Genomic DNA, 24,059 nt, shown 5'->3' on the forward strand with positions numbered 1-24,059 from the left:
AGGTCAGGTTTCTATTACAAGACTATAGGAGGTCTGGCTCCAGGGCAAGAGTTTGGAAATGGTTTGGGGACCTGGCCCTCCTCCCTGCATTTAGTTCCCCGACCACTCCCTCTTGTTTGCCTTAAAATTCTCCATCATAAAACTTCGCTCTAGGCCCTGAGGAAAGTTTGGGCTCCCTCTGGCTTTGTGGAAAACCAGATGGTCTATGAACATAAAGATGCTCCACCTCCTAATCGCCTGGGCAGTGGAACCTCACACCCAGGAAGCTTGCCTTGGATTCATTCCACTAAATAATGCTATAACACTTGCGAATACTCTAGTGTTTTCTGTACTTAGTAGTAAGTGGACGGGAATAAAATAACTGCTAAGGTCAGAAACTGACACTGGAGGAAGGGCATGGCTTCTGGGTTTCAGAAGTATATTTGCCCAAATAACAGGGCGTTTCTATTCTCAGCGTTATGGGGGGGCGGGGGGCGGGAATCTTTTTTTTTTTTTTGACTGCATGACATGGCATGCAGGATCTTAGTTCCCCAACCAGGGATTGAACCCACACCTCCTGCAGTGGGAACACAGACTCTTTTAACCACTGGACCATGAAGGAAGTCCTGAAAATTCTTAAACAGAGAAGTTGAAATAATTTTATATCCTCCATTTAATTCTGTAATTGCTACAAGTAACATTTTGCTGTGTTATCACATAACAAGCCATTCCTCCCTCCATCCATCCATCTGTTCAGTTTTTGGATACATTTTGAAGCACTGCTGCTGCTGCCAAGTCGCCTCAGTCGTGTCCGACTCTGTGCGACCCCACAGACGGCAGCCCACCAGGCTTCGCTGTCCCTGGGATTCTCCAGGCAAGAACACTGGAGTGGGTTGCCATTTCCTTCTCCAATGCATGAAAGTGAAAAGTGAAAGTGAAGTCGCTCAGTCATGTCTGACTCTTAGTGACCCCATGGACTGCAGCTTACCAGGCTCCTCCGTCCATGGGATTTTCCAGGCAAGAGTACTGGAGTGGGTTACCATTGCCTTCTCCAGATTTCGAAGTACAGTTGCAGGCAGTACACGCTCCTAAACACTTACACGTGCGTATCATTAACTAGTGTGTTTGCCCTTTTTGGAGAGTCGGTAAGATTTGCATACAGTGAAATGGAGAGACCTCACGTTTACCACTGAAGTAACAAAGGCTTACACCTGTCAATCCAACCCCTGTCCCCCCAGCCCTTCGAGATCACTTCCACCCAAAAAGTTCTCTCCTGCTGCTGCCCAGGCCGTCTCCACCTCTACTCACCAGGGGCAACCCCTGTCTGATTGCCTTCAGGTGTGATCTTCACCCTCCATGCTGTCGCTGGGCTCCCCAAGCAGGGGGCCTGCAGTTCAGGTAAGTGGTCGCCTCCCTTCACCATTTATCTTTCTTCAGCCCCTGCTGCTGTTCTGGAATTCGGATGTTTCTCTGTGAGCTGGTATTGCCTTTACCCCAGAAATGAGTCCTAAAAACACTCCAGGAATTACAGGTTTTCTCCCTTTTCATATATTTGACTCTCAAACCCAACTGTTGTTTTTGTGCACTTTTTCATTGAGAATCCTAAATCATCTTTCTGCACCAAATCCAAGTTCTCATGAATTACCCAAAAAAGAACGAAGAAATGGAGATCTCATGAATTTGATCATTGCAGCAAAGATTAAATCATTAAATTTGAAGATTTGATAGAAGTCATTCGATAGGTAGAAATCATTCAATTGGCAGGTACATCAAATTGGTCCAGGAAATCCAGGCTCAGTGAACTTAAACTGATGAATCATATTCAATTGAGAAAGAAAATAACACAAACACATTCAAAGTACTGGGCCTACCATTATGTTAAACAAGCTTAGCTGGATCAAAGGGCACTTTTACTTGGGTCTCCCCTGTCTTTAACTTTATTCCCTGGGGCCTGCTCTTCCCCTGCCCCTGGATGGAATGTAGGGCAAGTCCCGGGCTTCCCCCATCAATAGATGACGCGTCCGGTCCAGTGTAACAAAATGGCTAAAAGGTGTTTGAGATAGAAGCTGCCCCTTCCTCAGGCCGGATGCGCTGCCAGCCTTGCCCCTGGCAGCGGAGGGAACAGTAAGTGCTTGACTGTGGCCTGTTTCCCCACCTTGAACTGTCTTATTTGCAAAGAGGGGAGTGAGATGAGGAAAGTTCATACTTTATCAGTATTGTGATAAATACTGGCTTCTTCCTCTCGGAGCCTGGTGTGTGTTCAAAGCTGATGCTTGTGCTTCTGGTGCGTTTTACTCAGTTTTCAAAACTCTGGCTCTTGTCCCCGCACCCCGGTTACCTTCCATCATGCAGGCCCAACCTTCCTTTCCCTTACTTGGATAATGCATTCTCTCTCGCTGGCCCCCTGTAACTTTCCTTTTGACTCCCGGTTCTCAGGGTCCTCTCTGCACACTCCCCCTCTGTTGATTGAAGGTGAAGCAGAATCACCCTCCCACCTCCTTCCATCCATGGTGAGACTCCAGCAAATTCCACAGCTTCTAAAAATTGTCCTCGGATTTCTAGCTCTTTTGTGGGCTGCAGATCAGGAGGAAGTGTGAATTCACTTGGGGCTGCTTTGTCTTGCAGTCCTGCATTCGTCCTGTTCCCCTCCTGGCATATGGTGAGTATTGCCTTGGGGGTCTCGGCAGAAACTGAGATGAAAATACACTTTAACATCCTCGTTCACAAGATATATGTTGTTGAAGACTTGCCTAAAGGTGAGATGGAATAGGGAATTTCATCGTTTTTAACTCTCTGGGCTTAAGCACGGTTTTGACATACAAGATTGTTTTTTGGCTTTCAGGTAATAGGTTTTAATAGGTTTTCATATATATTTAGGAAAAATATCATGAACAAAAACAGCAGACTACCTAAAACTTGTTTTTATTTTGCAAACTCCCTTTGCAAAAGAGTGCTTTGTTCATTCAGTTACTAGTGAATGCTTGCTATATACTAGGTCCCAGTCTAGACATAAAGGAGACAGTGGCAAGAGCTTATTTCTAGTGAAGATGAGATGGCCAATTGAAAAAACAAAAACCAAGCTATGCTTGGGCCCCACCCTAGGCCAATTTAATCATAATCCCTGAGTAAGCTCAGTTTGTAAAAGCTCCTTGGGTTTTTGTGACATACAGCTAAGGTTGAGAACCTCTGGCATAGTCCTTCATGCCCTGGTTAAGAGTATAGGAGGCTAAAACAAAAATATCATACAAAGAACTTTTGAAAGATAAAAAAAAAATATGAAGGGAATAAATGCAACAGAAGAGTTGCAAGATTAAGTTGTTACGATGTCCCAAAAAGAGGGGAAAAAGAAAAAAAAGATTTTGTTCCAAGTTATGCTGTAAGTGATAAAACTACTTTAGACCCAGATCTGTCTGCTCTTGAATAAAGAAGCAAACAGAGGCTCAGAGAAGGAGCCTGCTGGGTCACAAGGTAACTGGTGACCAACCAGACTAGGGGTTGTTCCACCCTCACAGGACAGCCAAGGCCAGCTCTGCCGTTCCTCAGGCCCACGAGTCCCGGGCAGAAACCCTCCAACAGCACAGAAGAGGCACTGCCCGGAGCTGACACTGTTTCCTCCCCAGTCTTCTTTGAGCCCTTAGTGCCCAGCATCAGTGCTCAGCCCAGACTCAGGCTCTGCTCGTATGGCTGGGAGAGCGCCCCTCAGATAGTGGGTGCTCAGAGGAGAGGTCCTCATCCAGCAGGTGTTTACTAAGCACGTGCCATGTGCTATATTCTGTTTAGCAGCCAGGAGGGCAGGGGCCAAATATGGAGAAAATGCTGCCCTTAAGGGGCTTACATGTTAGTGGGAAAGAGAAATAAAATAATTTGTAAAATTATATAGCATATTAAATTTAAGCCCACAACGAGCTCTCACTACATGACCATCATCATGGCTAAACACCAAATATCAACAAGCAAGCAGAGCAATTGGAACTCTCATATATCATTGATAGAATCTAAAATGGGACACTGTGTTAGTTCCAGGTGTACACCATGATTCAATATCTGTACATTGTGAATGATCAGCACAGTCTAGGTAACATCTATCACCATACATAGTTACAGAATTTTTTTTCTTGTTATGGGAACTTTAAGGTCTACTCTTTTAGGAAATTTCAAGTATACAGTATTATTAACCATAGTCACCATTGTGGTTCAGTCACTCAGTCGTGTCTTACTCTTTGCTGAACTATAGCACACCAGGCTTCCCTGTCCTTCACTATCTTCAGGAGTCTGCTTGAGTCAGTGCTTGATGTCCATCTAGTCAGTGATGCCATCCAACCATCTCATTCTCTGCTGCCCCCTTCTGCCTTCAGTAGTCACCATGCTGTACATTATATCCCCATGACTTTTATATGTTTATTTTAACCATCTCCAACCTCTGGCTACCACCTATCTGCTCTGTTCTCAGTATCTGTGAATCTGTCTTTTTGTTTTATTTACTTGGTGTTTTTTTTCGTCCACACCTCATGGCTTACAGGATTTTAGTTTCCTGACCAGGGATCAAAACTGGGCCCTTAGCAGTGAGAGCACAGAGTCCTTGCCACTGGACTGCCAGGGAATTCTATTTCCTTGCTTTTCATTAAAAAAAAAAAGGTTTATTTGGCTGCTTCAGGTCTTAGCTGTGGCATGCAGTATCTTCCTTGTGTCACGAGGAATGTTTCCTTGTGGTGCACAAGCTCTCTAGTTGTGGTGTGTGGGCGCAGTTAGTTGCGGCTCATGGGCTTAGTTGCTCCTTGGCAAGTGGGATCTTAGTTCCCCTACCAGGGATTGAACGTGCATTCCCTGCAGTGCTAGGTGGCTTCTTAACCACTGGAGCACCAGGGAAGACCCTTTCTTGCTTTTAGATTTCACAGAGAAGTGAAATTATGGTCCATCCATTTTGTCAAAAATGACAAGATTTCCTTCCTTTTTTATGACTGAATAATGGAATATTTTCCATTGTGTGTGTGTGTGTGTGTGTATATGCCATATTTTCTTTATCTGTTCATCTATTGATGGACACTTAGGTTGTATCCATGTCTTGGCTGTTGTAAATAATGCTGCAGTGAGCATTGTTGTTTAGTCGTTCAGTCGTGTCCAACTCTGGGGCGACCCCAGGGACTGTAGCCCACCAGGATCCTCTGTCCATGGGATTTCCCAGGCAAGAATAATGGAGTGGGTTGCCGTTTCCTTCTCCAGGGGATTTTCCCAATCCAGAGATTGAACCCGTGTCTCCTACTTGGCAAGCAGATTCTTTACCACTGAGCCACCTGGGAAGCCTCCAGTGAATGTAAGGGGTACTTTCATCTTTTCAAGATAGCGATTCTATTTTCTTTGGATAAATACTCAGAAGTGGAATTGCTGGATCATATGATAGTTCTACTTTTTGTTTTTTGAGGAGCCTTCACGGTGTTTTCCATAGTTGTTGGGACCAATTTACTCTCCCAACAGTGCACAAGGGTTCTCTTTTTTCCACATCCTCACCAACACTTGTTATTTCTTGTCTTGAGAATAGCCATTCTAACAGTTATGAGCTGCCATCTCCATGGTTTTTATTTGCATTTCCCTGATGATTAGTGATACGAGCACCTTATCATGTATGTGTTGGCCATCTGTATGCCTTTTTTGGAAAAAAATGTCTACTCAGGTCCTCTGCCCATTTTTTAATTGGATTGCTTGTTATTGTTGAGTCATATGAATTATGTATATATTTTGGATAGAAACCCTTTATATCCAAAACCCCTAAAATTTATTGTATAAATTTTCTCCTATCTGGTAGGTTTCTTTTCATTTTGTTGATGTACAGAGCTTTTAAGTTTGATATAGTCCCAGTTGTTTATTTTTGCTTCTGTCGACTTTGCTTTTGGTGTCAGTTCTAAAAAATCATCACCACAGGGACTTCTTTGGCTGTCTGGTGGTTTAGACTCCATGTTTCCAATGCAGAGGGCATGGATTCAGTCCCTGGTAGGGGAGCTAAGATCCCACATGCCATGCAGCATAGCCAAAAAAAAATCATCACCAAGACTGATGTCAAGGACCTTACCATCTATTTTGTCTTCTAGGAGTTTTACAGTTTCAGGAATTACAGTCCAGTCTTTATTCTGAGTTGATTTTTGTGATTTTTTTGTATGGTGTCTGGTGTCTAGTATCATTCTTGTGCACATGGCTGTCCAGTTCCCCCAGGAAGACTGTCCTTTCCCCATTGTGTATTCTTGGTTTCTTTGTAGGTAAGTTGACTCGATATGCATTGGCTTATTTCTGGGCTCTCTATTTTGTTCCATTGATCTATGTGATACTATTTTATTATAGCTTTGTAATGTCATTTGAAATCAAGGAGTGTGATGCCTCCAATTTTCTTTTTCTTTTTCAAATTTCTTTGGCTATTCATAGTCTTTTGTTCTATTTCTGTGAAAAAGGCCATGGTAATTTTAATAGGGCTTTCATTGACTCTGTAGATTGCTTTGGATAGTATAAACATTTTAACAGTATTAATTCTTCTAGTCTTAATGAGCACAGAGTATCTTTCCATTTATTTGGGTCTTCAATTTCTTTCATCAGTGTCTTCTAATTTTCAGGGTACAGGTCTTTCACCTCCTTAAATTTATGCCAATGTAATTCATTCTTTTTGATGCAAATTTAAATGGGACTGTTTTCTTATTCTTAATTTCTCTTTCTGATAATTCATTTTCGTATATAGAAATGCAACAGATTTATGTATATTGATTTTGTATCATGCAACTTTACTGAGTTTGTTTATTAGTTCTAACAGTTTTTTGGTGGCATCTTTAGTATTTTCTATGTATAATACCATGTCATCTTCAAAGAGTGACAATTTTACTTTTTTCTTTGTGATTTGAATAGCTTTATTTTTCTTGCATAATCGCTCTGGCTAGGACTTCCAATACTATGTTGAATAAATACAGTGAGAGTGGGAATGTGCTTGTCTTGTTCCTGATTTTAGAGGAAAAGTTTTCAGCTTTGAGTATGATGTTAGCTAAGAGCTAGTCATATATGACCTTTATTACACTGAGGTATGGTCCCTCTGTACCCACTGTTGTTGAGATTATCATCAATGGATGTTGAATTGCAACTTACTGAAATACATCAAAAAGATTAAAAAAAAGAAAAAAGAAAAATGGATGGATTGACAGAGAGTAATGAACTAAGTGTTAGATGTAGAATGTACCTGGTGAGTATATGGGAGGTCACTGAACAATTATTTCAGGTGTTCTGTTTGCTTGAAATTTTTCATCATAAAACTGTTAGAAAAACATATATTAGAAGGTGATAACTGATATGGGGAAAATTAAGCAAAGTATTGGGAGGGAGGACAGAGTGACTGAGGTGGGAGCTGCGATATTCAATAAGATCACGAAGGCTTCCTTTGAGCAGACCTTAGAAATGAATGTGTCACCAAGTTTTAGGGAAGAATGCTCCAGGCAAAGAGACCAGTAAGTGCAGAAATGCCCTAGGGCACATGTGTGTCTGGGATTCCCAGAATCGTGATAGCAAGGCCACCAATGCAGTTGAAGCCAAGAGGACAAGAGTGAGGTAGATAAACCTAGAGAAGCAACAGGGAAGAAGATCCTACAGGCCTCACAGGCTAGATCCTACAGGCCTCACAGGCTAACTGTTCAGCCTTTGACTTTTAACGATTGGGGTGTAGGAATAACCTGATCCAACACCTGTGTGCCCACGATGACTCTTCTCATTGTAGTGAGACCAGTCTCAAGTGGGCAAGGCCAAAGCAAGGAGACCAGGGAAGAAACAATGGAAGAAGACAGGCAAGAGGTGATGGTGGCTCTGACTTGAAAGGCAGGAGTGGAAGTAGAAAGAAGTGGTAAGATTCTGGAGCTACTTTGAATATAGAACTAAGAGGATGTGAGCATGGATAGTATTTGGGGGTATGGGAAAGAAAGGAGTCAAAGATGACAGATGGAGTCAGGGAAGACTACAATTAGAGTCCATTTTGTGGAAAGATCATGGGTTCATTTTGAGTAGGTCAAGTTTGAGATGTCTGCTAGACTTCCATCTAGAGACATAAAACAGGCCAGGCCTTTGGATTCAGGGACAATGCAGAGACAAGCAGTGAGGAAGAGTAACCAGGGGACTGGTGGAGGGGGTGTCAGCCCTGCTGCTGACGAGCCAGGTAGGAGGAAGATGGAGCAGAGACCGTGGGATTTGGGGATGGGTTATCCCCAAAGGCTTAGCCTGACAAAGGTGTAGCCACTTCCCCAAGGCCATGGCCAACCTAATTCTTCCAGTTGCTCTTAATGGTTCTCATCACAATCTCCTGCAACTTTGTGTATGTGGGATGTGTGCACTTTGACACACAGCTCTAGATCAAGAGTCAGCAAACTAAAGCCCTCAGGCCAAATTTGTTTGTTTTAGCAAATAAAATATTATTGGGGCACAGTCATGTCCATTCAGATTGTTTAGGCCTGTTTCTGCATTCCAACAGAACCGCTTGGTTTCCAGAGACCATACGGCCTGCAAAGTTGAAAATATCTAGTTGGCTGACCTTGTCTCTCCCTCTTTCACTACAGGAATATTCTGTTGTTCCGCTGCTGTTCTGCTGTTGTTCTGTTACACAAGATATTTAATGATTAGACATTAGGTGCCTCCCCCCCTTTTTTTGGCTATTAAGAAAATGTTCCAACAAACATACCTAACTGTATTTCTTTGGGCTGATATGTACATCTGGATTGCAGGATATGAGCATCTTCAGTGTTGGTAGATTTTGTCAAATTGCTCTCCAGTGACACAGAAATGACTCACACTTTCATCAGCAGTGTAAAGAGTTCTCCTTTTCCTGTACTACCCTAAAACTTAGTATTGTATGTTGTTAGACTGTATTAGTTAGCAATGTTTCATTATTTGTAGATTCCTTTGGGTTTTCTGGCTGTGGATGATAGTTTTGCTCCTTTCTTGTCTTGGTGCTCTGGCTGGGCCCTCCACGCAATAATGCATTTTGTTCAATGATATAATTCAAAATTTTGTTCCTGGCTCTAAAGAGAATAATGCTTAACATTTACCATAGAGCATGGTGTTTTACCATTAAGTATAATATTTGACACAGGTTTGAGTTTTTTTATTTTTATGTAGGGAAAACTCAACTAGAAAACCATCTGGACTCATTTTTTGCATATGACTACCTGGTTTGTCTACTTCTTTTTAAATTGGTCTGGCATCGCTTCTCAGCCTTTTGGCTAAGATCAAGTGTAAACTGGTCTGGCAAACTATCTTTTTTCTAGAAAATTGTCCATTTCATCTAATTTTTTAATGTATTGGTATAAAGTTTATAATCTTATTTTGCCATTTCTGCTATATCTGTAGTTATATCCCTTTTGTACATTATGTGTTAGTCACTCAGTCATGTCCAGCTACTCTTTTTGACCCCATGGTCTGTCCACGGAATTTTCTAGACAAGAATACTGGAGTGGGTTGCCATTCCCTTCTCCAGGGGATCATCCCAACCCAGGGATCAAACCTGGGTTTCCTGCATTGCAGGCAGATTCTTTACTGTCTGAACTACAGGGGAAGCCCTTTTGCACATTGTTTATTTTATTGGTCTTTTGAAAGATCCAGCTTTGTTTTGTGGCCCATATTAGTGCTTCTGTTTTCTATTTCTTCAATTTCTGCTCTTCATTATCTTCCACTTTCTTTGGGTTTACACTTACTGCATTCTAAAATTCTTTGACACTCTGCTCATAAATTTTCCATATTTCTTCTTACCTAATATCACTAATAAAGATCTTTTAAATTCTGCTTTAGTTCCCTGTACCCTCAACCCGGAGTTTTTGTATGTATTCTCATTTTTAGTTTGACCCAAATAGTTTTCATTTCCATATGATTTCATCTTGAAGTAAAGAGTTTTCTATAAGTGTTTTAAATATCTGAAGACCTAGAGTTTACTCTGCTCTTGTTTGTGGTCAGAGAACATGGTCTGTATGAAATTGATTATTTGATATCTATTGAGATTTGTCTTGGGGCCTAGTAATCAGATCATTTTTTAAGATAAATGATTCTTGTATGCCTGAAAGTAATATATTGGGTTTAAGTTTCTACCAGGGTCCATTGATTAGAATTATTAATAGTATTAAAATCTTCTGTATCCTTTTTTTTTTTGACTGGTCTATCAGTTACTGAACGAGGTCTTAAATCTCCCACTGTGATGAAGGATATGGCCATATCTCCTTGTATCCTGTCACTTTTGCTTCATATTCTTTAAGCCTTTTATTTTTTTAAACTCTAACACACAAGTTTGGAATTGTTCTATCTCCTTAGAAAATTATTCTTTCCATCATTTTGTGTTGACCCTCTTCATCACTAATAATGTCTTTAGTCTTAAGACTATACTTTAGGGATCATTTCTATAGTTCGTTACTTTCTATTCTTTTAGTGTTTGGAAATACTATTTACCTTCTGAAGTGTTTGGAGATACTTACTTGACTTTACAAAGCCAGGTAATTACTAATTATCTTTATCCTCCTCTTCTCAAATAAATGAAGCTTCTCAGAACACTTAAATTCCAATTACCCTCTCCAGTCCTACCTGTTATCATGTCCTGATCCTTGCTCTGCACTCCACAAACTGTCACCATTCATGTTCTATAGCAGGTGCTTGTTTAGATGGACTTCCATGCTTATAGTTACTTGCCATTTTTCTAATTTCTTCCCTTTAATGTTCTGCAAATTCACTACAAAGTGTTTAGATGAGATTTATTTTTATTCTGTTCCAGATTTTAGGTGAGGATCCTCATCTTTAATCAATTTTGGAAGTTGTTCGGGAATTGCCTCTCCCACATTCTCTTCTCTCCTTCTGGAACACTGATTGGACCCGAGTTCTCCTCACTTTACCATTCCTGGTCCCTTTCTCTTTTATATGTTCCATCTGGCTTGTTTTCTGGCTCATTGCTTCTGATCTTTCATCCAGTTCAGTGATTTTCTCTTCTGCTGTATCTAATAGGCTTTCTTGCCTCATCCTTTGAGAACTTGACTTTCAATAGCTGTTTTTCAATTCTAGAAATTCCATGTAAAACTTTCAAGCTCCTTTTTAGTGTCTTGCTCCAAGTGTCTTCATGTGTTAATCCCCGACCCCGACCACCACCTTTATCTTTCTCTTAACCAAGAACTCCACAAAGGCAAGGACGTTTGTTTTAGGGCTGTCATCCTCAGTGCCTCCTACCGTCCCCGGGACGGAACAGGCTGTGAGCGCCGTCAGATGACACAGTGACAGTGGGGACAGGAGGATGCTGTGCCGCAGCCCGGCCCCGCCCCTCCCGCCGGCGGAGCTCCGAGTCTGCTCCCCCAGCCGCCTTGGCCTCGCAGGAACTACAGCCTCCCCTCAGACCCGGCCTTAGAGAGACGGCGCCCCTCCGCGCCCGCCCCTGCGCAGGCCGTGACGTCACGGGACTGTGACGCGCCCTGGGAGCCCCGCCCCTTCGCGGCGCGGGGCCGAGAATACAGGCTCTCTGCGCCGTGACGTCACGGGTCCGGGCGGGTGGATTTTGCGTCGGCCCAATGGGAGAGGCGCGCCGGCCTCCCCTTTAAGGAATGTTGTGACCTGACGTCACCCGAGCGAGTTACCTCCCCGAGCCGCCGCCGCCGGGCTCAGCGCTAGCCCCGGAGCCCTTGTGCGCGAGGCGCGGAGCCCCCGGAGCCCCCGGACCGCAGCCACATCCCTGCGTCGCGCGCCCCGGAGGTCCGGCCTGCGCGCCCCGCCGGGCCGGCGCGATGCCCTCAGACCGGCCTTTCAAGCAGCGGCGAAGCTTTGGTGAGGCCCAGCGGGCGATCTGCGAGCGCGGGGTAGGGGCGTGGGGGTTGGGGGTGTGGGCCGACCGACCCGACTGCCGCAGGTGACGTCAGCTCCGTGACGTCAGGCTCGGGCTGGACCCCCGGGCTGGGAAGCCTGCTAGGGCCTGGGCCAGGGCCTCTGCCTCCCATCTCTGTGTTGTGCCTGGGCTGTGGGGCCCGACGGCCCCGGGGGCGGGAGCTTCGAGGAGGCGGGGCGGGGTCGGGGCCGCCCCTCGGGTACCCGTGGGGCGGAACCTCGGCCCGGCCTCATCCCCGCCTGCTGTCCGTAGCCGACCGCTGTAAAGAGGTGCAGCAGATCCGCGAGCAGCACCCCAGCAAAATCCCGGTGAGTCCCGCCGCCCCCTCCCATCCCGGCCCGACCCAGGCCCGAACTCGGGCTCACGCGTCCCCCACCCCACCCCGCCCCCAGGTGATCATCGAGCGCTACAAGGGTGAGAAGCAGCTGCCGGTCCTGGACAAGACCAAGTTTCTGGTCCCGGACCATGTCAACATGAGCGAGTTGGTCAAGATCATCCGGTGAGCGGGCAGCAGCTGTCAGAGGGGGACTTGGGTTCTGCGGGGATCAGGCAGGGCGCTGGGTCTTTCGGCGAAGGAAGGGGTGGAGGTGGGGTATGGGACCGGGAGCTGGGTCCCTGTTCTGGGGAGGTTGGGAAAGGTCAAGGTCAAGGCTGGGGTCAGTGTCCAGTCAGAGGTAAGCGCCTCTAGAAGGGCCTGGGATGAGTGTGAAATGGAGGATCAGGGTCATTTTGGGGAGGGGGTCGGCTGCGCTCCCCAACAGCCAGGCCCCTCACTGTGTGCTTGCCTCCCGCCCCCCTCAGGCGCCGCCTGCAGCTCAACCCCACTCAGGCCTTCTTCCTGCTGGTGAACCAGCACAGCATGGTGAGCGTGTCCACGCCCATCGCGGACATCTACGAGCAGGAGAAGGACGAGGATGGATTCCTCTACATGGTCTACGCCTCCCAGGAAACCTTCGGCTTCTGAGCCAGCAGTAGGGGGGGTTGGCTTGGGCATGGGGGAGGGGGGCCTGTCAGGCTCTGCCCAGGGAGCTCCTCGCACCTGAACTGAGCTGCCTCTGCCTCTGCCCCTGGTGGGTGGGGCAGAGGTGCCACCTCCTAGCCAGGGGGTACCAACTGCACCTCCTCTGCCCCTGGGTGGATCCTGGCCCAGTTATGTTAGGGGGTTGCTCTTCTGAGTGCTGGCTGGGATTGGGGAGAGTGGGGAGCAGCCCCCAGCACCCCTGCTCTGTGTGGTTTGTCTTTTTTTTAGGCCCCTGCCTGTCTGCCCATCTGCCCCTCCCTGACCTGAGGCGCTGCCCCTCCTGGACCTGCCCACCCCTAAAGGACTGGCCCTGGGCTCACCTGGTCTTGATGTGGTGTATGGATCTGTGGTCACTGTCCCTCTGCAGAATAAAGATTGCTCAGGCCTGCCTGGCCCTCTGCCTCCAGCTGCTTGGGGACTGGGGAGGGCTGGGGGTGGGGAGAGGACCGCCCCACACCATTTTTGGCAGGCGGCACACAGACCTGTGTTCTGTGGACTCAGAGCTCTCAGGAGACCCACACCTGTGTGTAGTGCCCCACGGCAGTATTATGGGTCACGCCCACCCCTTCCAAGAGCGCAGTGTGGATCCAGGGTAGACGTTTTCGTAACAAAAAACATTTATTAAGTAGCCACAACCTAACAAACCCTGCTCACCTGCTTCATCCCCTTTCCTGCTTGGGAGGGAGGGCTCCTTGGTATGTAGAGCCACAAAGTGGGCGATCCAAGGGGAGATGCTCCTGGTGACTCCCCCCACGGACCTTGCTGCTGGCCTTGGCTCCTCACTGGTACCAGTAGTCACCCTGGACTCAAACCTCATCTGCCCTTGGACTTGCCTACTGGCAACTCTGGTTAGAGGGCTTGGCCCAGCTGCTGGCCCTTTCACCCCGGAAGTCTGTGCAGCCTTGTGCCCAGCCAGGCCTACTTGAGCACAAGCATGGCCTCCGTGCCGTCCTTGGCGGTCAGGTAGAGGCCGTGTGTGAGGTAGTACTCGCGCCGCAGGAAGGCATAGAAATAATCGGAGATGAGCAGGATCTGGGGGGAGAGAGAGGTTGTGAGAAGCTTCATGATACCTGCCCCTGAACCTTGAGTTGCTGAGAGGCCAGGCTGGTGTTGGGGAGACGCTGCCCAAGGAACCCCCCACCTCAGGGCATATGCTTGACCCCACAGGGTCTCACTGGCCCCTCAGAAGTTGCTCTACGTCCTCCACCATGATCTTCCACCCCAAGCCCTGGCCTCAGCTCTACACTGGTGCCCCTCTATCTCACCTGGGTGCCCACTGGGCCTTTCACCCCAGCCGTATCCCCTGTCAAACCTGCTTCTCCCACTGGGAACCTATATCCCCCATCTTCCATTCAGGTATTCAGGCCACAGAATCAGCAGACTCGTCTCTTCCCCACACCAAGCCCCCAAGCCTGTTGCTTCTGTTTCTGTCTGTCCCCACAGATATCACCCTGGACAAAGCCACTGTCATACAAACAGCAGTAGTCTCCTCCTGCCCCACCCTAGCAGCAGAGGTTGCTTTTCAAAACACAAATCTGGTCATGCTGCTTCCCAGCTTAAGGCCTTGTAAAGGTGCTCCACGGCTCTTCGGGTGAAGATCAAACACTCTGGGGCTCCCAAGCCTTGCACCTGGTGTGTCTGCTTCAGCCTCTCCTGTGCTCCACCTCACTCAGCTCCAGCCACACTGGCCTCTTCCGTCCCGGTGCCAGATCCTTGCTGTTTCCTCCGTCTGAAATGTTCTCTTTCCCTTTCATCTCGTCAACACCTGCTTTCCCTTCAGGCTCAGAAAGGATCACTTCTTCAGGGAAGCCTCCCTCACACCCCAGATTGGGTCTTGAAACCATTAACTTCTATGGTACCACAGACCCATCCAAATTGCAGTTCTACCTTCATCGGTGTGACTGCCTGATGACCGTGGCTCCTCCCCTGGCCTGGGCAGGGTCCAGAGCGATTCTGCCATCACGGTGTCTGTGCCTGGCTTGGTCTGTCTGTCCTCTCTGGGCCCCAGAACTGAGAGGGCCCTAGCAGCGCAGTCCACCAGCCCTGAAGTGAACAGGGATTTGCCAAGGCCCCCGAACCTTGGACCTGCAGTCTTACAATTCCATTCATCCCAAGCTCCCAGGACCTCTGGTGCCTGAAACAGGACAGATGTGGGGAGAGGGGCTCCCCTCTGCAGACACCACCAGTTCTCAGGCACTTAAAAGCCTTTCAGACTATCCGCACCAGCCACCTCAGCACAGACGGGGAGGTGTAAGCCCGGAGCTAGGGGAGCACCTGGCTAGGGCCTAAAGGCAAGTCAGAGGTGGGTGGTGGAGCCTGGGGTCTCAGCCTCTGACCCCCCAGGCCCCTGTCCTGGAAAGCCTCCCTCACACGAGGGCAAGAAAGAGCACAGAAGGGTCTGGAGGAGGCCCTCGGAACCCACAACATCAATGGCCTCAGGACCATGACCTGCCATTCTGTCACCGCAGGAACTCATCTGGAAGGCGGATGGAACCCATCTTACAGATGAGGAAACTGAGGCACCAAGAATTCAGTAGTTGGCCTAAGGCTGTACTGGGAGAGCTGGGCTGGTGGTCATCACCCTGCAAGGTGATACACCTGGGCCCCAGCGTGCAAAAGGCCCGGAACCCTGCCGCTGAGGCTGTCAGAGCAGAGGCCCTGAGGCCTTGTCCCATAACTGCCCGTGGGGCACAGTTACCACAGCAAAGGCAGTCCTTTCTCACCCAGGTCCAAGTGCCTGGGGAAGGGGCGCCTGGAGCCGGTGGGGACTGATCCCTGAGCCAGGTCAGGTGACGGCAGGTGCAGAGTCACCGTTCATAACAAAACTCCAATGTCACACATAATCAACTGGCCAAACAGGAAGTCAAAATACTAGGTTATCAGTTTGAACCATATGAAACTGCCATTTATGCAGATCAAAAATGGTTGAGTATTAACAATTTCATATGATTCAACTTAATATAAACCGGAAGAAAAATCAAGAAAGAGTAGTAATCAGAAGTACCAGAGCAAATAAGGAGCTATTCTTTCTCCTTATAAGCCTAAACTTTGTAAATTATATATTCAAGTTATGGTGATAAAAATTAAAATCCAATTAAAAACAGTCAATAAATGACTGAATAAATAAATAAATGGAGAATTCTTTTTGGAATCCTTTCAAGAGAATTCCAAATAATTTATGTAGAGACTCTCCCCTTAGGAGGAGGAATTTAATTCTTACTCACTTGTCACCCCCTGCCCCCGAGCTTAGGGTAGACTTCGTGACTCACTTCCAAAGAACAGGGAAAAGAGAAAATAGCAACTCTGCACTGGAGAAGCCTGGCAAACACTATCTTAACCAAACGATGAAGGGTAAACAGCACGAAGTGTGGCTAGTGTATACTGCCTGAGCTTCCCAAAAACCTTAAATGTGGCCTCATGATAAGAAAAGCATCAGACAAACCCAGAGGGGACACTCTTCCGGGATACCTGGCCATGATACCTCAAGACTGTCTGTGTCATGAGAAATTAGGAAAGAGAGTGGGAGCAGAGGACACAGGGGAGATGTGACAGCTGCATGTAGTGTGGTACTGGGGGCTTGATCCTGGGAGAAAAAGACGACATTACAGGGAAAGCTGGTGAAATCCACATCAGATCTGGGGTTTGGTTAGTCAACAGACTAACAGTTACCAGGGTCAGTTTCTTGGTTTGGACAAACATACCATGGTAATGGGGCTTCCCCAGTGGCTCAGTAGTAAAGAACCTGCCTGCTAATGCAGGAGACATAAGAGTCATGGGTTTGATCCCTGGGTGGGGAAGATCCCCCGGAGGAGGGCATGGCAACCCACTTCAGTATTCTTGCCTGGAGAATCCCCACAGAGGAGTCTGGTGGGCTACAGTCCATGGGGTTGCAAAGAGCTGGACATGACTGAAGCGATCAGCATGTACGCACTGTGGTAATATAAGATGTTAACATGGGAAACTGGGTAGAGGGCATATGGAAATTCTCTGTACTATAAATTTATTCCAAAATTTAAATATTTTAAAAAGCAATGTATTATTGTTATATGCAACAACATAAATGAGCCTCAAAAATATCTTGCTGACTGAAAGAAGGCTTCAGGAAATGTATGTGAAGATTTGTGTTTTTCCATTAATAAAGGAAACTGAAGATGACTCGATGAAATGGAAAAGTATCTCATGCTCTTGGATTGGAAGAATTAATATTGTTAAAATGGCATGCTACCCAAAACGATCTACAGATATAATGTGATCCCTATCAAATTACCCATGACATTTTTCACAGAACTAGAACAAATAATCCTAGAATTTATATGGAACCACGAAAGACCCAGAACTGCCAAAGCAATTCTGAGGAAAAAGAACAAAGCAGGAGGCATAACCATCCTTCAGATAATACTATGAACTGACTTCAGATAATACTACGAAAGTTACAATAATCAAAATGTCATGATACTATCACAAAAGAAGATATGGATCATAGAATAGAAAGCCTAGAAGTAAATCTACACACCTCCAATTAATTTTCAACAAAGGAGGTGAGAATAATCAATGGGGAAAAGACAACCTCTTCAGCAGGGGTGTTGGGAAAGCAGGACAGCTGCATGAAATCAGCAGTAAGAACACATCCTCCCACCATACACAAAAATAAACTCAAAATAGCTTAAAGACTTAAACATAAGACATGACACCATAAAACTGGAACACAGGCAACATTCTCTGACATAAATTGTGCCAATGTTTTCTTAGGTCAGTCTCCCAAGGAAATAGAAATAAAAGCAAAAACAAACAAATGGGACCTAATCAAGCTTATAGGTTTCTGTACAGCAAAGGGAACCATAAACAAAATGAAGAGACAACCTACAGAATGGGAGAAAATATTTGCCAATGATGTGACTGACAAGGGCTTAATTTCCAAAATATACAGCTTATACAGCAACCCAACTGAAAAATGAGCAGAAGGACTAAACAGACATTTCTCCAAAGACGACATACAGATGGCCAACAGGCACATGGAAAGATGCTCAGCGTCGCTAATTATTAGAGAAAAGGAAATCAAAACTACTATGAGATATCACCTCACACTGGTCAGAATGGCCACCATTAAAAAGTCCACAAATAACAAATGTTCTGGAGAGGGTGTGGAGAAGAGAACCCTCCTATACTGTTGGTGGAAATGGAAGTTGGTGCAGACACTATGGAAAACAATATGGAGCTTCCTCAGAAAACTTAAAAACAGAGCTGCCATATGATCCAGCAATTCTGCTCCTGGGCATATATCCAGGAAAAAACCTATAATTCAAAAAAGATACACATCCACAGCAGCACTATTCCCAATAGCTGAAACGTGGAAACAACCTGAATGTCCATGGATAGATGAACAGGTACAGAACACACACATAAACAGAGTACTACTTGGCCAAAAAAAATAAAGAACCAAGTAATGCCCATTTGTAGCAACATGGATGGAACTAGAGATCATTATACTAAATGAAGTAAGTCAGAAGAGAAAGACAAGTATCATATATCATTTATATGTGGAATCTAAAATATGACACACACATGGACTTCTCTACAAAACAGAAACAGACACACACATAGAGAACAGACTTGCAGCTGGCAAGAGGGTGGTGGGGGAGGGGCTGAGTGGGAGTTTGGGGCTAGCAGAAGCAAACTGTTATATATAGAATGGAATGACAAGGTCCTACTACACAGCACAGGGAACTACATTCAATATCCTGTGATAAACCACAATGGAAAAGAACAAAGACAGGGACATCTTTGGTGGTCCAGCAGCTGAGACTCCACGCTTCCACTGCAGGGGCACGGGTTCGATCCCTGGTCAGGGAACTAAGATTCTGCATGCCACATAGCAGCCAAGGGAAAAAAAAATGTATATAACAGAATCACTTTGCTGTACAGCAGAAATTAACACAATATTGTAAATCAACTATATGTCAATAAAAATTTTTAAAAAGATTTGTGTTTTTCATTGTATGTAAATTTCACATAAGAAAAATACAAATAAGTTTTGAGCTCTGGTTAACGACACACATGCTGAAATACTTGGCAGGAAATGTACTGATGTCTGTATTTCACTTTGAATACATTACAGAAATAGACGGATTGAGAAATGGATCATTTGTGATCACCCAAGTATAGGAAAATGGTAATGGTGAAGTCCAGGTGGTAGGTATACAGGTGTTCAAGGTTAAATCTTTCAACTTTGCTTGTATGTGTGAAACTTTTCATAATAAAGCATCAGGGGAGGGTGGTGTGAGGGACAGAGTCCTGCGTGTTGGCTTGGTTTTCTGGAATCGAAGGTCACTAGTCCTGAGTGGGTGCCCTGCCCTGCCCCCAGGGTGAGGGCATGTTGGGGACACACTGGCCTGGAGGCTCTGCGCTCTCTGAGGGAAGCCCCCAGCTGTCATAGGCTGGCTGAGAAAGCCTCGTCTGACCTCAAGGCTTTCCATGTGGGCTGAGGAGAAGGGATTTCCCTGAGGCCCTGGGATTCAGCCAACACCATATCTGCAGACCCAGCACCCCTTTGCCCCATCTGAGCAGGGCAAGTTGGGAGAGGAGCCTGGCCAAGTCGGTGGCTGTGTGACCCTGTGTGAGTCACTCCCCACCTCCCTACGCGGCACTGTCCACGTATGTAAAATGAACGATAAACTCTAGTTTATTCCTTACAACGGTGGCCCCCCTGGTCCCTGCTCTGTCCCTCTGGGCTGCCAAAGACCTGAAGAGCAACCCATTCTTTTTTTTTTTTAATCTTTTAATGGCTTTAATTTGAAAACAAAAGTGAAAAATGTTTTTATGGCGTATGAAAACCTGGTTGTGGGTAGTTCCCTGTTGACCTAGTGGTGGCCTGGGTTCAACCCCTGGTCAGGGGAACTGAGATCCCACAAGCCGAGCAGTACAGCCACAAAAACCCCCAAAAACCGAGCTGCAGAATTTCCAGTTCATTACCTGAAAGTGAGAATTACACCATGTAGGAACTGAAGGCTTTCTAAGGTAGTTAGTGGTTAGAACTTCAGAGGTCAGTGTCTGAGCGAGGAGAAAAACACCTAGTGCTGATAACGCTGTCCATTGCAATATTTTATTCTTATTAATAAAAACACTGATACTACTCAGGCATTAATTTAAGGACTTCACATGTGTTAAAACAGTTACTTCTTGCAATAAATCTTCATGGTAGGTACATTTTAATTATCCCATCTTAGAACAAAGAAACAAAAGGTTCTTCAAGTAACTTGGCCAAAGTCGTACAAGCAGCAAGTGTCAGAGGCAGGCTCCGAACCCAGACCATCGGGGATCAGACACCACACGCTGACCCACGCTGCTGGAGCCGCTCTGCTCTAATGGAGCAGCCTGTTAAAGCCGCCCTCAGTGACCACAGCTGAGCCCCTTGGCCTCGTTTGCCATCAACCACCAGGTGCCACCAATTTCCCTCAGAATTCCAACTCAGCTCGAAGGCCTCCCTCATCCTCCTGGCCCCTGAGGGGTCACACACACACACACTCACTCACTTAGACTCTCTCTCATACACATACACACACACACACCCCCCACGAGAGCCCCTCACTTGCCCGCTCAGAAGCCTCCAGTGCCCCCCTCTCCCCGCGCCACACCTGCATGTCCCCGAAGCCCTGAACGCAGCTAGGGCCACACCTTGGTGCCTCCTGCGCACACCCCGCCCCTGGGCTGGGATGATCTTTCCCCCAAAGGGCTCCTTCTCATCCCTGGAGAGGCAATGTTTCCATCTCCCACCCCCAGAGTCTTCCCCCAACCCCCAAGCTCAGTTACTCGACCCCTGAAGTGAAGTCACTTCCCATTGCCTCCCCCTCAAACAGGGTGGCATCTGCTCCAGCTCTGGGACTCCAGACCCAGCATGCGGCTGGCATCCTGGGAGCGGTTTGTTGATCCCGGTCCCTTGGCACTGCCCCTGTGAGGGTTCAGTCAGACCACATTCCTCTCACTGGCAGCTCTGGGTCATGACGAAGATACAGACAGACAGACAGTCGTGCTGAGTGGCTTGTAGGATATTAGTTTCCTGACCAGGGATCGAATCCAGGCCCTGGCAGTGAACGCACCGAGTCCTAACCACTGGACCACCAGGGAATTCCCAGAAGATGAAGATTTAATGGCGCAGCTTATAAAAGGTGACTGAGGACAGAGTGGGTAGATCAGAAGTGGTATGAAATGGTCAGAACACGCTCCACTACAGGGTGGGAGTGAGGAGAGACCAGGAAACCAATACCCGAGTATCTGCCCTGGGCCGGGTCCTTTAACAATAAGTACATCAGTGGCTCAGCAGGTAGAGAACCTGCCTGCAATGCAGGAGACACAGGGGATGCGGGTTTAATTCCTGGGTCAGGAAGATCCCCTGGAGGAGGAAATGGCAATCCACTCCAGTATCCTTGCTGGGAAATCCCATGGGCAGAGGAGCCTGGCGGGCTATAGTCTATGGGGTTGCAAGAATCAGACACGACTGAGCAACTAATACACACACTCAGGAACTGTCACAATACCCTGGGGCAGGGCTTATAAGCCTCAGAGATGAGCAGACTCAGAGGTTAAGGGTCTTGCCCGGGATCACGGGGGAGTAAGTGACACGTTGGGGCTGCAGTGTCTATCCTGCCGGTCTGAGGCCCAAACTCTAGTCCATCCTGGCCCTCACAACCCTTCTCAGGGGTCTGCACCTACACATGCTGGGTCCTGCTGTGGCCCTGTGCTCACGTGTCATATCCACTAGGCCCAGAGCTGTGCTCCCAGTTCACAACTGTGTCACTGAGCCAAGGAGACAGTTTCTTGAGAAAAGACAAAACGAGCATGAGACATCAGAGTCAGCAATTAAGGCAGCGCGTCTAGAAGCCATGGGGCTCAGGATGGCAGCCAGGCCAACAGCCCTGGGCTGCAATGTCCTGGAGAGGCAGATGCTGTCACCCCGAGCATGTCCCGGTTCCCCAGGTCTCACTTGTGTTGGGGATGCCAACACCGGACAGCCACGACTAGGGGAACTCCCGTGGCTGTCATCGCCAGCAATCACAAGGCCTCAGCCCCCACCCTTGCTGCCTGGGATCTAGGAAACAGGGAGCAAGAGGAGCCGAGGGCCGACTTGTGGAGCTGCATGGGGCTTAGGTGTGACCCGCCAACTCAGGCCTGAATGGACAGGCATGGGAGGAGATGGTGGAGAAATGGCCCCACCCTCTAAAGTTCTAAAGATGCAAAACAGTAGGGAAATCACTGGATCTCAGCCTCAGGGTTGTGAAGGTCACAAAGGTAGATCATAGCTGGTTAGGAAGGCAGTTATCATTTAGGTGGCACTTTCCAATTCATCCAAGGTTTCCCCACTCACTTCCATATTCTCCACTCATGACCCCCTTCCAGGCTGGGGACACTGAGGCTACCAGCTGCTCTCTCCAGGTCTCAACAGCCAGCTCCCTGTGCTCCAGATTCCAGTTCACACCCCTGATCTCTTCCCTTCCTGGCAAAGGGAGGTTTTCAGAGCATGAGTCTGGTCTCAGTTATCTTCACTTCAGACCAACAGCTCAGCCTGGCCCTCAGCATGACTTGTGGCTCTGACCACGGCTGTCTTGAAATGGCCTCATTCCCTATCAGGTGGCACGTGCTGGTCCTACAGAACTGCATTCCACACCAGCTCCCTCACAGGCTCTCAACCCCAGGCCTCACCGCCCAGAACCTGGTTTGAACCTAGCACGTCCTGCAGGACTCCACTTAGAGGCATCCTCCCCGAAGAAGCGTCCTTAACCACCAGCTCTGAGCTCCCCAGGCCCCGTCTACCCTATTCACAGCACAGTCACCCGGCCCTGGCCCCGCCCATTTCCTTTTCTTTCTCTCCCACAGACAGCAGAGCTTCTGGGAAGCAGGGCTGTGTCTCACATACCCCTAGCAGAGTGCCTGGCACCTAGTTAATATTTACAAATCAACCAACTAGGCACGAAGTTATGTGACTTGCCCAGGGCCAGTGAGCTGGGCAGGGAGGGGGCTGGGAGGCACTGTGGAGTTCCTGTTGGCCTTGACCCCCCTGTACTCAGTCCGGGCTTTTTCTGTCACTCTGGTTGTGTGGGTAAGAGAGGGAAGGGGAAAGGGCCTATGAAAGACAAGTTTGGGATGCTGAGTGTTAAGTCTGAGGATGGGAGGGACAAAAGAATGAGCTAAGACGTTGACAAAATGCCACCAGCTGAGGAAAGAGAGCACCCATGCACATATAGCTGGACAAGGACGAGGGCTCCAGCCTGGGTCACTGGCACCTCATGTCAGGAGGAGCAGATCTTCCAGCCAGGGCCACATACAACCACAAGAAAGAACCCGACAGTCCCCAGTGTGTCCACAAACGCAGGCGCCACATCACTGGACCACTAGTGATCTGCACAACCCATCCCCACACTTTTTCTCACTGGGGAAGGCAGATTCCCTTCCCCAGAAGGACACACAGGACTGAATGAGCTTCCACATGTGTGAAAAAGGAAAGATCATGGAGATGTTTCATTAAAAAGAAAAAAAAAGTCATACTTTCATCATGCTGCCAACAATAAAACACACACACAAATAAAACTCCATGAGCAGACGAAGTCATGTCAACACACAGGGAAAGGTCCAGGAGGCTGGACAAGCACGTGATCCAGAAGATTAAAGGGATCACTTGGGCTTGCTCCCCAATAAGAGCTCTTTCAACATGAGCCACTATTAATCATAACTCTAGGGGAAGATTTCCTTATGTTACCTGTTTTTAAGTCAAATTAGGGCAAGTGGGACACCTTACCTTCCTCTTAAAACAGCTATATTTAAACATTCCTTTTTGTTTACATGTAATCTGGCTCAGCGGTAAAGAATCCACCTGCCAATGCAGAAGACTCAGGTTTGATCCCTGGGTCAGGAAGATCCCGTGCAGAAGGAAACGGCAATCCACTCCACTCTTGCCTGGGAAATCCCATGGGTAGAGAAGCCTGGTGGGCTAGTCTGTGGGGTCGCAAAAGAGTCGAACACAGCTAAAGCGACTAAACAACAAATCCTAGATGACAGCATTATCCTTCTGCTGGTCTCTGAACTGCAGAAAAAAAGGGTTTTTAAAAAAAAAAAAAAGAGAGAAAGCAGATTGCTCCTTTTCCCTTGGTCTCTAGGTCTGAGTGCTTCCTTAGGAATTTGCTCTGGGTATTTGAAGAGCACCTTGCTCATCCTGGC

At 47.3% G+C, this 24,059-nt stretch overlaps 2 protein-coding genes and 2 pseudogenes across 2 annotated transcripts in view; 3 read left to right on the forward strand and 1 right to left on the reverse strand.

Moving 5' to 3' along the window:
• The first annotated feature begins 9,189 nt into the window (after nucleotides 1–9,189).
• On the forward strand, nucleotides 9,190–9,301 carry LOC133045374 (U2 spliceosomal RNA; annotated as a pseudogene).
• Nucleotides 9,302–10,349: 1,048 nt separating this feature from the next.
• On the forward strand, nucleotides 10,350–10,432 carry LOC133045379 (small nucleolar RNA U3; annotated as a pseudogene).
• A 1,151-nt stretch (nucleotides 10,433–11,583) lies between these two features.
• Nucleotides 11,584–13,248, forward strand: MAP1LC3A (microtubule associated protein 1 light chain 3 alpha). Its single transcript, XM_061127108.1, has 5 exons — nucleotides 11,584–11,775; nucleotides 12,086–12,141; nucleotides 12,226–12,332; nucleotides 12,635–12,804; nucleotides 13,083–13,248. The coding sequence occupies exons 1-4, from the start codon at nucleotides 11,736–11,738 to the stop codon at nucleotides 12,795–12,797; spliced, it is 366 nt and encodes a 121-aa protein (XP_060983091.1). The 5' UTR covers nucleotides 11,584–11,735; the 3' UTR covers nucleotides 12,798–12,804; nucleotides 13,083–13,248.
• A 205-nt stretch (nucleotides 13,249–13,453) lies between these two features.
• PIGU (phosphatidylinositol glycan anchor biosynthesis class U) overlaps nucleotides 13,454–24,059 on the reverse strand; it is a 91,785-nt gene continuing 81,179 nt past the window's right edge. The window contains exon 12 of the mRNA XM_061127109.1: nucleotides 13,454–13,886. Coding sequence (XP_060983092.1) covers nucleotides 13,773–13,886 — 114 coding nt within the window. The 3' untranslated portion in view covers nucleotides 13,454–13,772. The remainder of the gene's footprint in view (nucleotides 13,887–24,059) is intronic.

This window comes from Dama dama, chromosome 23 (genome assembly GCF_033118175.1).
Source record: "Dama dama isolate Ldn47 chromosome 23, ASM3311817v1, whole genome shotgun sequence".
Classification (NCBI taxonomy): Eukaryota; Metazoa; Chordata; class Mammalia; order Artiodactyla; family Cervidae; genus Dama; species Dama dama.

Bases quoted from the DNA above. Each gene is read 5' to 3' on its own strand.
- MAP1LC3A (XM_061127108.1), top strand. From the start codon at position 11,736: ATGCCCTCAGACCGGCCTTTCAAGCAGCGGCGAAGCTTTG. The intron at 11,776-12,085 runs GTGAGGCCCAGC...TGCTGTCCGTAG, and splicing joins CAAGCAGCGGCGAAGCTTTG to CCGACCGCTGTAAAGAGGTG. The intron at 12,333-12,634 runs GTGAGCGGGCAG...CGCCCCCCTCAG, and splicing joins GAGTTGGTCAAGATCATCCG to GCGCCGCCTGCAGCTCAACC.